The 14,291-nt window shown below is 45.3% G+C and overlaps 1 protein-coding gene across 1 annotated transcript in view; it reads left to right on the top strand.

The window, feature by feature from the left end:
- LAMC1 (laminin subunit gamma 1) overlaps positions 1–14,291 on the top strand; it is a 125,652-nt gene that overhangs the window by 69,238 nt on the left and 42,123 nt on the right. Inside the window, exon 2 of the mRNA XM_045982786.1 lies at positions 12,992–13,296. Coding sequence (XP_045838742.1) covers positions 12,992–13,296 — 305 coding nt within the window. The remainder of the gene's footprint in view (positions 1–12,991; positions 13,297–14,291) is intronic.

Below are 14,291 nucleotides of genomic sequence, written 5' to 3'. Positions count from 1 at the left end.
GTATAGTTCGTCAGCCTTGGATTCTAAATGACTAAATACGTGTCCTAAGGCTGGAGTCTGGAAGGAGATGGGATCAGTTACTTCAAAGTATTTCTGAAATGAAAAGAAATCACTCTCTGAAGATGAGATGTGAACTCTCTGAGAGTACAGAAATCCAGAATATCAATTTGATACTGATATTGATATCCAGAATTGATATTCTGGATTTTAGACTGTTCTTTTACTTCCTCAGTCTCTATCTCCCCCTTTTCTCTCCCTTGCCGTTTTTCCTCCTTCCTCCCTGCTCCTCTCCCTCTCCAGTATCAAAATGAATTCCTGAATACTTTGCTCTTAAGTCTCCCTTCACATATGTAATTATTACTATATAGTTATAATGTGTGTATGTGTATATATATATATAAAATATTACATTATATATTAATATATATATTAGTACCTGAAATTTCTTCTCTGAGAAGTAAAGATTTTCTGCACTGGTCTTGAGCCAACAGAACGTAACACCCTCCCTAAAAAATGCCAACGTTATTGACACAGACTGGATTAAACAAGCCTAGGCTTTCACACAAAGCAGAAAAAGCATTTTCTTATCTTTTTGAGTGTACCGAAGCAGAAGTGAATTCTTGGCTTCCAGATTTGCTTCTTGCCATTGAGAATTGCTGTTGTTTTTGTTATCGTTTTATTAAGTATTAGTAATCGTTGGGAGAAGGAAGGAGGACGTACAGGAGCAAGAGGGGTCGGGGAATTTGGCTTAGGGGCATCTTGACCCGTATCTGCATGGAAAGAATAGCACTGTGAAACCCCAGCAGCAGGCGAGCTTTCTCAAAAATCAGTGTATTTCTACTTGCCTGGGAAGTGGGCCCTCAAGGCTACAAATTGGCCAGCAGAGGAAATTGGAATGGAGAAAAATGTCGGGGAGTTTGGCTTTCTAGTCCAGTCACCCGGCTCCTGGGAGGGGAAGTGATCAGCCCTTATGACTGTACTGTGTGAATGTGTCTTAAGAAAGACGGCTGTGACTCTGCTTCGCCGCTCATGCCTGCACAGTTGACACTGGCAATAAATTTCACCTCGAAATCCTGACGTGTGAAAATCAGAGTTACCACTCATGAGTGCCTATGTTCATTCCGTAGGGCAGCATCAAGCTCAGAACTCTTTTCCTGCCCAAGTCTTTGAAGATTGAGAACCAAGATGAGGAAGAGTTGACAGTTGGGCAATATTCCTCCAATGTAGTTTATTATACATAAAACTCATCCGGGGTGCTTTTGAAACTACGGATTTGGGAACTCACCCAGAACTTATAAAAATGGAACTTCTGGGGATGAGACTCAACAGTTTTCACTTTTTCAGAAGGTTTCTACTTCTGCAGATTCTGACAGGCAGTCCTTACCATGGGCCAGTGGTGGGACTACTGTAGCAGGAAATCCTACCCTGGGCTGGCTCTACTGGGGAGTGGCCTTCCAGAGCTCCTGTGGTTTTGAACGTTTGGATACCAGATAGCTCTTTAATCTAGACACTTATAGTGACCCCTGTTAATTCCATTATTTCTTCTCTCTTGAGGGAAGTCTTTGAGAAGTCTTTTTTTTTTTTTTTAAGATTTTATTTATTTATTTGACAGAGAGAGAGATCACAAGTAGGCAGAGAGGCAGGCAGAGAGAGAGGAGGAAGCAGGCTCCCTGCGGGGCAGAGAGCCCGATGCAGGGCTTGATCCCAGGACCCTGAGATCATGACCTGAGCTGAAGGCAGCGGCTTAATCCACTGAGCCACCCAGGCGCCCCGTCTTTGAGAAGTCTTAAAGAACTTTACTGTGGACCAGAGTGGGTGTCCCTTACACACTCTCATCCATCTCCACCACCGGGGAAGAGCCTCACTATTTTGTTGTAATGGATCCTTCCCATCGACATAACATGCACTGTCTTCCCACCCTAAAGAGCAATTTCTCCTGGAACCCCCTCTTCTCTCCTTCATCTACCACCTTATTTCTTGATAGCAGAAGAACTTGGAAAATTGTCTTTATTCACTGTCTCCAATCCTGTCTTCTCTGACCTCATTCCCCCTACACTTTCCTTCTTCGCTCTTACTTTAGCCACGCCGGCCTCCTCACCATTCCCCAGGTCTTGCCGGCATTCTCCTGCCCCAGGATATCTGCATTTGTCCTTCCTAGAACGCTCTTCCCTCCATGTCTCTTTCATTTCTTCAAATGTCCCCTTAGCCAGGTCTCTGATGACCGTGTGTTTATAAATGGCACTTCTCTGTGCTTTCCATCTCCGCCTTGTTCTTCATTGTGTCATTTATCGTCTAACACACAACATTTTTGTTTTGTGATTGTCACTTATCCCTTACCTACCCCACTCCCTACTGTGCTGTCATCCCCACAATTTTGGGACCGTGTCTGTCTGATTCTCCACCCGAGCCCCAGTGCTCGCTAAGTATTTGCTGAATGACTGGAAGGATGTGGACTTGAAATTATCAAGACCATTTGGGCTCTTATCCTTGACCTAATGGGTGGCTGTGGTAGGAAATCAAACAATTATGAAAACTGAGAAAGATATTTTAGCCTTTAACATATTTTATGGTATCTGTAGTTTTTTCTTCTATTTCTTCTTTCTTACTCTTCTACAAATATAATCGATCTAGGGGAATAAGGGGCAAGTTTATTAGGAATTAAAGAAACTGAAACTAGAAAAGGCATTCTAGCAAAATGAAGGACTGCGTATTCCAAATAGCTCGGTAGACTTCCGCTTAAATTCACCTAGCGAGTAGTTGTTGAATAAATAAAATGCGCTGTTGGTCAATTTCCTGTGACTTTGGCGGGGGAGGGGTTTACTAGAGTCTTCTTCGTCTGTCGCTGCACCATGTCACTGTAGATTAGGATCTTTTCTCCCCCGGATTTTCTCACTCTTCTTTTACCATTTTTTTACTCTTCTGTTGATGAAAGCCAAAAATTAGTCAATTCTCAATAGAGTGTGAATGTTACAGAACAAGAATTAAGCTTCTCATAAAATCATGGTGTCTTTTTTCTTTTTCACATCTTAACAATTAGACATTTTTAAAGTATGGATTCCTTGCACCTTGTATATTTGTTGCCTCGTTATGTCTTGATTTTATTTCCTTAGTATATAATTAACTACTTTCCCTATGGAATTCCATTAAATTCCACTTGTCAGTCAATTCCTTGTTGGAATTCTGTTGTTTAGCAGAGTGGATTTTTTGCCTCTTTTTGGATGAGTGGGAGTAAATGCTGGCTTCATTCCTTTAGCTTGGCTCAAGGATTGCAGGCATGCCTGTGACCCACTAGCCTGAATTAGGGCTGCTGTTGAGTCTCATAAACATGAGGTTGGGGTTAATAAGGCATAGGCCCAGTTTTTGGCTCGGAACCTTACTTGGGAATTTGTGTCTTCTGGTGAAAGTTTCAAATAAAATTATAAAGATATACAAATTAGGATAAGTTTATTTTGTGTCTAAATAATGGAAAAGATTTATCTTTTTTTTTTTAGATTTTTTATTTATTTGATATATATAGAGAGATCACAAGTAGATAGGCAAGCAGAGAGAGAGGGGGAAGCAGCTCCCTGCTGAGCACAGAGCCCATGTGGGACTCGATCCCAGGACCCCGAGATCATGACCTGAGCCGAAGGCAGAGGCTTAACCCACTGAGCCACCCAGGCGCCCCTGGAAAAGATTTATCTTTAACAGTAATTTGTACCTTTTTGAAAGTCCTCTCCAAGACTGTTCGGATATTCTAGTCTTCGGTTAAGAATTCTCTGTTCAGATAATGGCTGTCTGATCTCATATTTAATTGGCATGTTATGCCAAATCACTTTTGACCCTTCAGTTTGCCGAAGAGTGTGTGGCATTTCTGGGGTCTCGCAGGTGGGTAATACAAGCAGGAAGATTTTATTTTTTGAGGATTGCTACACTAGGTTGGTGCCATGGTCTTATTTAGCAATAGCACCAAGAGCTAGTTTGTAGGGGGAGTGGTAGGAAGAGAGTAGAACTGTCTTTCTTGGCTTAAATTTTAAATTGGTACTTTATGGAAACATCTAGTTTTCCTAAGATTATGGGTTTATCTTCCCCAAAATCATGCCAGTCAACTTCAGAACTCCCCCCTCCCCATTGCTCCATTGTTAAAACCATACACTGTTTTGTTTTTTTTTTTTAAGGATTTTATTTATTTATTTGACAGAGAGACACACAGTGAGAGAGGGAATACAAGCAGGGGGAGTGGGAGAGGGAGAAGCAGGCTTCCCGACAAGCAGGGAGCCCAATATGGGGCTGGATCCCAGGACACTGGGATCATGACCTGAGCCGAAGGCAGAGGCTTAACCCACTGAGCCACCCAGGCACCCCCATAGCACTGTTTTTATAAACAGCTTTGGTATAGAGTTTTAGCTTTAAAAATTTTTTTAAATTATGGAAAGAACCTAGATGTCCATCAACAGATGAATGGATAAAGAAGATGTGGTATATATATACACAATGGAATACTATGCAGCCATCAAAAGAAATGAAATCTTGCCATTTGCGACGACGTGGATGGAGCTAGAGCGTATCATGCTTAGTGAAATAAGTCAATCGGAGAAAGACAACTATCATATGATCTCCCTGATATGAGGACATGGAGAAGCAACATGGGGGGGTAGGGGGATAGGAGAAAAATAAATGAAACAAGATGGGATTGGGAAGGAGACAAACCATAAATGACTCTTAATCTCACAAATAAACTGGGGGTTGCTGGGGGGAGGTGGGATTGGGAGAGGGGGAGCGGGCTATGGACATTGGGGAGGGGAGGCGAACCATAAGAGACTATGGACTCTGAAAAACAACCTGAGGGTTTTGAAGGGTCAGGGGTGGGAGGTTGGGGCAACCTGAGGGTTTTGAAGGGTCAGGGGTGGGAGGTTGGGGAAACAGGTGGTGGGTAATGGGGAGGGCACGTTTTGCATGGAGCACTGGGTGTTGTGCAAAAAGAATGAATACTGTTACGCTGAAAAAATAAATAAAATGGAAACAAATTTTTTTTTAAATTAATTTGTTTGTTTAGAATGTGGGGGATGGGCAGGGGGAGAGAAAGGGAGCAAGAACTTCAAGTAGACTCCATGCTGAGCACAGAGCCCAACTTGGGGCTTGATCTCACAACTCTGAGATCAGGATCTGAGCCAAAATCAAGAGTTGGGTGCTTAACTGTCTGAGCCACCCAGGTACCCCTAGAATTTTAGCTTTTAAAAGAACTCTGACAGGGAGTCTGCTACCCACCTCATTCTCCCTCTGTGCAATCTCTCTTTCTCAAATGAATGGGTAAAATCTTTAAAAAAAAAAAAAATAGGATAACTGGGTGAGTCAGTCGGTTAAGCAGCCTTCAGCTCAGGTCATGATCTTGGGATCTTGGGATGGAGTCTTGCACCAGGCTCTCCACTCAGTGGGGAGTCTGCTTTTCCCTCTCCCTCTGTGCTCTTTTTCAAATGAATTGGTAAAATCTTTAAAAAAAAGAAAGAAGAGGGGCGCCTGGGTGGCTCAGTGGTTTAAGCCACTGCCTTCGGCTCAGGTCATGATCTCAGGGTCCTGGGATCGAGTCCTGCATCGGGCTCTCTGCTCGGCAGGGAGCCTGCTTCCCTCTTACTCTCTCTGCCTGCCTCTCTGCCTGCCTCTCTGCCTACTTGTGATCTCTCTCTGTCAAATAAATAAATAAAATCTTTAAAAAAAAAAAAAAGAAAGAAAGAAGAGAACTCTAATGTGATTATGTTCACTGCTTCTTTGCCTGCCTGCTTTGTGGATTTCATCATGGCAGTTTGCAGTTGGAACTCCCCATAGTCTGGTGTCACTAATCTCAGCATGTCCTTCTGTCAGGACGGTGGCTCATGTGTGACAGGAAGTGCTTATTACGTGTATTCAGGAAGTTTGGGCTATTGAACCATTTATTCATTTGAATATCAATTACACTTCTCAAATTGTAAGTTCCATTGCATTTGCTTTAATAAATTCAAATTAAAATGACTATTTTGTACAAAGCTGTACAGGTTGCTTGTCCTCGTTCCTAAGTTGCTCTGAGTGAGATATGCTTCACATGGAATTGTCCCCTTGCACTGTTGGCATTTAGCTGACTGACAGAGAGAGGAGCACTGACATTTAAGGGAAAGCCATGGGAGAGTAAGTTATTGAAAACAATATTGTTATCAAATTATTCTGAGGATGAGTTTTAGACAATAGAAATGAGCTTTTCGGCAGGCAGGCAGAACTGGGTTTTCCAGCAGTTGGCGTGAACTCTGTGTACCTATATCACTTCCACACGTTCTGCGTGTGACTGTTCCTCTTTCTGCTTTCTGGTCACCCATCTGTGTCTGCTTGAGGATCCCACATTCAGCATGAACTTGGCCCCGGGTCATCTTGACTGGCCAGGCGGTGTTTGTACCATCTGTCCGCTGAGGTGGAATGATAACAGCTGGTACGCAGCTGGACACATTGTCCTGGGAACGCTTATTTCCACCAGCGGTTATACTAACAAAAATGAAACGTTTTCAGATCGCTGTTTACCGTGACTACTGTTTGTGTTAACTGTTTGTGTTTGGAGAATCCCATCGCATAGCCTAAACGTCTACCCTTTCTAACTGACTTTAGGTACTACAACCTTATTACAAGTTTTATATTGCTAAGCTCAAGCTTGACTTCACGGAGAACAGTCCTTTTCTGACTCTAAGGAGTTAGCACATGGGAACAATAGTGAATCAGTGACTCCTAACTTAATACTATTTTCTTCATTGAATTCAGGCCATGGAAGGGCATTTTGAAGTTTTGTGAAATTCTGTATAGCCATTGTCATTCATGACTTCACTGTAAAGGGGGCTGTTTCACAAGATCCTCAGGAATTCTTCTAAGCTGCACATAACAGAGAAGCATTTATGTTCCCAAGCAGTTGGTACTTGAAGCCAATTCAAAGACAGGAAGGGTTTCTCCCCTACTCAGAGAGATTAGAAATACTTCACCACGTAGGAGGCTTAAGCAGAATTCCTTGGCTTGGTCCTGCGTGAACAAAGGCTGGCTTCTCATTGTGCAGACGGCCCCCTCCCCTCCACGCATTGCCTCAGCCAGCACGAACTGAAGGATGCGGAGCAGGAAATATTAGTTAATGTTGTGCGCCTCATTCTAAACATCTGTACTTGAGTCTTTGTTTATGGAAGGAATGTGGCAGGAGGAGGGGGAAATGCAATGGAACATTCAGAAGCTAAGTATTTTCCCGAGGGTGTGTATATCCATGGTTGGTCTTCAGGCTCATGAATGCAAGGCAAAGGGCAGAAGATGTTCTAGTTGTGCAAGTGGCTGAAGACTTTCTAGACTTCTGCTTGCTGACTTTCTTCATTGTTTGGCTTGGCCTCTTTATCTTAAAGTCATACTATGTCCCCATGCTCCCACAATATAAAAACAGTAGACCCGCTATCATTGGACTGGTAATTAGAAGACTTGGTCTTGTGTTCTATTTATCTACCATTTAGACCTTTTTCCTTTGTCCACTGTGAAATGAGTAGGATGGACAGATAAAGAGTAGGGAGGTATGGCAAAGGAGGGAGAGAATGAGGGTGAGCATACTTAGTGGGTCTCACTGATAGCTGTTTAATGGAATGAAACCAGCTCCTTGGTTTCCCAGTTCTTGATTATCCATGACCGCAGGTGATGGTGGCTAGATAACTCAAGACTTGACCCCTCTCCGTTTTCTTTATTGGCGTCCCGATTTTTTCAGATCAGATTCCAAGTTCCTTGAAGTAATTTCAATCCCCTTGTCTCTTACCTATAAAGCGGGGTGCAAAGAAAGGGACTGTTGAAAATTATAGCTGTCCAAAGATGTCTGCACAAAGTCATGACCTCCTCCCCTTGTCTCAGCAGCTCTGTCTCTGCCTGGCAAGTCTTCTTTTCCTCTGGTCTGCTTTCTCTGCTGGCCTCTGCATGGTTCTTATGAAGTCTGTCCCCTCTCTGCAGATACTGCCCACTGGCTTTGCTCTCAACTCCTCCCCCTTAGCAGGTACCTTTGATTTTCACTGCACAGAAAAAATAAAGTCATCAGAACTCTTTCAGCTTCCATCTGCTAAAACCTACTCAGTCACTTTCATTTGCACCCAGCTGAAAAGCAAGGGTGCGAGGTTTCTCCTGATCGGGGCCAGTTCTTATTGCCCAGCCTTGTTTCCGTATTGAGCCTTGCCCCTTTCCGTTGACTTGAGCACAAGAACGTGTCATACAGACTGCTCCCTCCTATCTCAAAAAACAAAAAAGAAAGAAGAATATTCCTGGACCCAGCGTCCTGCCCCACCATGGTCCTCCTTCCCTTCAACCCCATGTCATTGACTACACTCCGCTGTGTCTGCTTTCCTGCCTCCTATCTGCCGTTCATCTTCAGTCCCACCCACCCTGTCCATGGGGCCGCTCTCCGAGTACAGCTGTGACCTGTTTGTGGCTTAGAGCCAGTGGACATCACAGTCATTGCCTTACATGACTCAGCATATTTTAACACCGTTGATTACTTCCTCCTCAAATGCTCTTGGTTTCCGTGTTTGTCTCTTTTACTTGCGTCCTCTCTCCAGCCCTCCGGCCTCCCCTGCAGTCCTCCACCTGCTGTCTGTGCTTTAAATGTCGACGCCCCTCAGAGTGATCTCCAAAGTCTGCTCTCTCCTCACTCCGCACCCTTGCTGGAATGGAGAGACTATGACTCAGACATCTCTCTCGGGCTTTGACCACTCACCTCCAATTCCCTACCAGACATTTCCTCTTGTTAGATGATCCACAGACACCTCAAAACTAGGATATCCAAAATTGAACTCCTCTCCCCATCCCGCCCTACCCCCCTGCCTCCAGTCCTGCTTAACCTCCTCTGTCCTCTCTGACAGTGGACAGTTCTGCTCTCCATCTGCTTGTTTTTAAATGAGAAAACTAAATATTATTTTTAATCCTTCCATCTTATTTCCAGGAAAGGAGCTTTGACCATGAAACATGTCCACAGCCTAAAAGTAGAAGGGGGTTCAGAAATGGTGCCCTCTCCCCCTTACTGTCCGTCGGTTACTAAGTTACTACTGAGGTGAACTCCCTATACCTCACCCAGACCCACTCGCTTCTCTCCGCTCCAGCTGTCAGCCACAGTCATCTCCAGGACTCCTGCCACATCTTCTTCGCTATTCTCTCCACTTTTAGTCCGTCCCTTCCAACCTCCTCTCTACCCAGTGGCAGTGGCCAGAGTGATCTTTTTAAAAGTCAGATCTGGGGGTGCCTGGGAGGCTCAGTCTGTTAAGTGGCCAACTCTTGATTTCAGCCCTGGTCATGATCTCAACCATCGGGCTTCACACTCAGTGTGGAGTCTGCATGGGGTTCTCTCTCCTTCCCTCTCCCTCCTCCTCTGCCCCTCCCTTGGCTCATACTCTCTGCCTCTCTCTGTCTCTCTCTCTCTCTCTCTCAAATAAATAAAATCTTTTTTTTTTAATATTTTATTTATTTGACAGAGAGAAATCACAACTAGGCAGAGAGGCAGGCAGAGAGAGAGGAGGAAGCAGGCTCCCTGCGGAGCAGAGAACCCGATGTGGGGCTCGATCCCAGGACCCTGGGATCATGACTTGAGCTGAAGGCAGAGGCTTTAACCCATCGAGCCACCCAGGCGCCCCTCAAATAAATAAAATCTTAATAATAATAAAAGTCAAATCTGCTCGTGTATTTCCCGTAAAAAGCTTCAGTGGCTCGCCATTGCCCTTAGGCTGATGTTGCTCTTGAAGGTGGCCTCAGGCCCGGCCTGTGCTCCTTCCCATTGAGCCCATGTCCAGCCACGCTCCAGCCCTTGCTGTAGTGCGCGACTCTAACTCCTCCGTGATCGCTCCTCTGTGTTCTCTGGGCGTTTCATACGTGCTGTTTGATTTGCCTGGACAGCTGATCCCTGTTGGCTTAGGTAATTCCTCTGCATTCCTCAGGTCCCGGATGCAGATGTCACTTCTAGAAAATGTTTTTTTGATGCCGCAAATCCAGCCTAGGTGACTTTCCTCCACGCTCCCCAAACTTTGTGCATTTCCCCCTTCAAAGCCCTCATCACATGGAATTGCCATCGTCGGTGTCCGCTGCTCGATTGACCTGAACTCTGAGGGCAGTGCCTGTGGCTCTCTTGTCCTGTGGAATGTGTGAGCCTCTTTTGCCCGTGGCCACAGAGCCCTTTTTCTCTTCCAACTATGGCTGTGGGTTGGAATGCAAAAGGCAGCTCTGAAAACAAGGCTTAGTGAGGTAGGGCCCGCACCAGAAAACTCGTTTGCTTCCAAGTTGAACGCTAGCAAAATTGCTTCCTCATGTTCTACCACCCGTTGCCCGGGGTCTGTGGCACCAGTGAGAGTGACCACGTGAGCTGGCTTCGTTCAGAGGGTGGCTCTGTGGTGCACATTGTAGCGGGGACCACAGTACACCGTGCTCCATTTTATCTTCTCTCCTTTGATCCAGTCTCCTGCAGGTTGAGTTGTTAAAGAACAATGAGATGTCAGACACGGAGACAGAGTAGAAAAGCAGGGGTAATCTGTAATGCACAGATTAGCGAGGAAGCCTTTGAACATCCCAAACCACCTGTTCCTGAATAAAACTGGATTGTTTTACCATTCCAGCACGTCTCACCTCGTCTCTGGAATGCCAGAGATGCTACAGTATAAATCCACACCCTCATTCAAGGGTAACATTTTACCATGTTCGATACAGTAAAGAGATAGAGGTTACATTTTCATTCTTCTAACAGGTGAGGTATAAAGGGGATTTGCAAAACCCGTGTCTCCGCAGACTGTTGTACTGCCTCCGGGGCAGAAGATCCAGATCTGGATGCCATTCTCTGGCAACTGTACGTAGTCCCTGGGACAATCAGACCCTTATATGTGAACATATCCAGGATCCTAATTTAGGAATTTCCTTCTAAACTCTATTACTAATAATGCCTTATATGTGTATAGAGTTTTACAATTAACCAGGTACATGCACGATCTTAATTTGACCTCCCAACAGCTCTTTGAGGTAGGTGGCTCAGGGGTCATCCCCCTCATTTTTGCCAAGGAGAAAATGGCAGAGCAGAAATCACACAGCTGGTAACTGAAGGAGCCAGGCCCTGAGCTCGGGTCTCACAGTGCCCAGTCCTGCGTTCTTTCCATCATGCCACACACCTCTGTGTTCAAGATTGTGTGTGTGTGAATGTGTTTCGGGTGTATGGGGGAATTAGTTAAGCAGACTTCTCTTTTAAGATCTGGACCACCTAAGAAATAGTTAGGTATGGCTCATCATCTTAGTTTTATTGTGGATACTACCGGATTAAAGAGTGGAACACGTGACTTACATGGACACATGACTTGCGTGGGCTTTCAGCTCTCCCCCTCCCCCACCTCTGCAGCCCAGCTGGACTCATCCACGCGGTCCCACATCTGGTGGTAGGACAGCTGCAGGCCTCCCTGGCACAGAGGCCGACTCGCTGTCTTGCATTGCGGTGCACAGGAGAGGAGAGGGGCCCTCAGGCAGGCAGCTGGAGAGTGAGCTGAGGAGATTCCAGGCCATATGTGACCCTTCCTCCCTCTCCCCTGCAGATGGGTAGGCACAGGGAAGTAAGAGGTTAGCAGGAGTCCCTTGGCAACCCTTCTGAGAGGGTTCAGGGGTTCCTCTTCTGTGGGCTTTGTAGGGGAGGATGAGTATGGTGCTTCCTGTGGAATTAATTCCACTGGGGAGGAAAGACTGTAAGCTCCTTGAGGGCAAGGACCTCTTATGTCTAACACATCCTGTCCTCCAAACTATATAGCATAGGACTGAACATGTAGTTGTGCCCAACAAGTACTTGTTGACCAATCTGTGATCTTCACTATAGCATAGAAGTTGCAGATAATAAATATTGTCAGAGATGGGAAGAACCAACTGGAGAATGAAAGGTGATTAAAAACATTTGCGCTCTGTCTTTTTGACCCACCTGAAGGCATGTTGGCTGGCAGCCTAACTGTCCCAGCCATCAGACTGTGCCCTAGCTGCCCCAGCAAGCTGTCTAAGGAGTGGTTCATTCTTCAGAGACAGTAGCCCAGTGGCTCCCCCCTTTTGCTGTCCTTGCCTGCTCTGTGCTCAGATCTTGCATATTCTTCTTTGAACAAATGCAAACAACTTCTTTAACCCCAACCCCTCCTTTTTTCTCTATCTCTTTTGTTTTTCTTTGTTCAGCTGCTGGAGGAATTTTTTTCTTCATTCCTGCTCTACTCCCTGCCCCATCTCTTAATCACTCCTTTTCTCTTTTTCTTTCTGAAATTCCTCTCTTAACTTGGTAGATAAGTAGAAGAATACTGCTCGTGATAGTCTTCCTGCATCAAGAAGTAATGTAATAGTTAAGAGAGTGAGTTTTTAAGTACCTTGAACGTTTCCAGAATACCCATCTAGAAATCTGGCAAATACTTCGTTTTTAAATTAAATTGCTTTTGCTGAAGCACCCGCACTAAGAATAAGTGCACTTTTTTTTTTTAAGATTTTATTTATTTATTTGCCAGAGAGAGAGAGCGAGCGCACAGGCAGGCAGAGTGGCAGCAGAGGCAGAGGGAGAAGCCGGCTCCCCGCAGAGCAAGGAGCCGGATGTGGGACTCGGTCCCAGGACGCTGGGATCATGACCTGAGCCGAAGGCAGCTGCTTAACCAACTGAGCCACCGAAGCGTCCCATAAGTGCACTTTTTAATGCAATTTTGGTTTTGTTTAATTATGTAAGTACAGTGTTACCATTTTTCATGGCAAATAAGATTCCAACAATGTGTGTCTTATATAAGCTTTTATGAGCCAACTTATGACCCAAACTGTAACTAGTCCTGTCTGTGGGAAAAGGCTCACTATTTCCAGGTTTAGAATACCTATCGGATGCAACCAATGTGCTGTGTGTTCTGGAACCATCTTCATCTAGGGCGTATCGTTCCTTTGTCAGGGTCCTAAGCAAACTGGGAATAGAGGGAATTTCTTTGCTTCATACATATGACTTACCAACTTCATGTTTGTCCCACAGGAAAAGCTTTTGACATCACATACGTGCGCCTCAAGTTCCACACCAGCCGCCCCGAGAGTTTCGCCATTTACAAGCGCACGCGGGAAGACGGGCCCTGGATTCCTTACCAGTACTACAGTGGCTCCTGCGAGAACACCTACTCGAAGGCAAACCGCGGCTTCATCAGGACAGGTGCAGATGAGCAACAGGCCTTGTGCACAGATGAGTTCAGTGACATTTCCCCTCTAACGGGAGGCAACGTGGCCTTTTCAACTCTAGAAGGAAGGCCCAGTGCCTACAACTTTGACAACAGCCCTGTGCTGCAGGTAATGCATCCAGAAGCTGACTCTGTAGCCCGCTGGTTCTCCCCTGTGCGTGCAGGAGGCGGGAAGACTGTTGTATGGGGGCCTGTGGTCCCACTTCCGGGGGAAGGGGTAGGAGTAGCAGTTTCCAGGCCGACGTTATTCTGCTCTCCTGAATATTCTCAGTATGTGAAGGAAAACAGCTTTGGTCCTGCCACCCAGGTGGTGTTCTTGTGTTCTCATGTACCTGCCAGCGTACTCTGGGATATAAACTGTAGAAATTTTTTAAAAAGCTGAACAATTTAAACTTGGGTCTTCACTTTGGCAGTGGAAACATTTTGCTTCTGACCTTTTGAAGATAGTATTTGAATCTACCTGTTCTTTTCTTTCTTTTTTTAAAATTTTAAAAAGATTTTATTTATTTTATTTATTTGGGAGAGAGGGAGAGCGTGAGCATGTGCCGGCAGGCATGAGCAGGGGGAGGGGCCGAGGGAGGAGGAAGCAGCTCCCCACTGAGCAGGGAGCCCGCCCTGGAGCTTGATCTCAGGACCTCGAGATCATGACCTGAGCTGAAGGCAAACACTTAACTGACTGAGCCACCCAGGCGCCCCCTGAATCTATCCATTATTTTCACAACCTTCCTTATCTCTTTCATTTGACCAAAGGAAGTATTTTTTAGTGTCCGAGAGGGGGAACAATTGAAGCAAATCATTTAAGAATGCCATCTTCCTTCATTATTGTGCAGGGGAACGTGGACCACGTTTGTCAATCATATTATTGTCAATCATAAAAACTGCTGATCACCTGACAGTGCTGGTGTCCGTGACAGGAGATACGTGTAGGTTCCTGTGGTACCGTGCTCGAGCATCACGATAGAAACCTTTCCCTATTTGAGCATAGGAAGAATTAAAATTTGGAATCTTTCTGCAACACAGAATTGAAGATGCTTGTGTCGTGTGGCTGAAGCTGACGTCTAAGTGGGGGCAGCTGTATGAAATGACTGAGATGAGAAAGACTGG

Source organism: Meles meles, chromosome 17, assembly GCF_922984935.1.
Source record: "Meles meles chromosome 17, mMelMel3.1 paternal haplotype, whole genome shotgun sequence".
Classification (NCBI taxonomy): domain Eukaryota; kingdom Metazoa; phylum Chordata; class Mammalia; order Carnivora; family Mustelidae; genus Meles; species Meles meles.
Note: the sequence above shows the minus strand (reverse complement) of the source record. Positions and strands in the feature narration are given on the sequence as shown.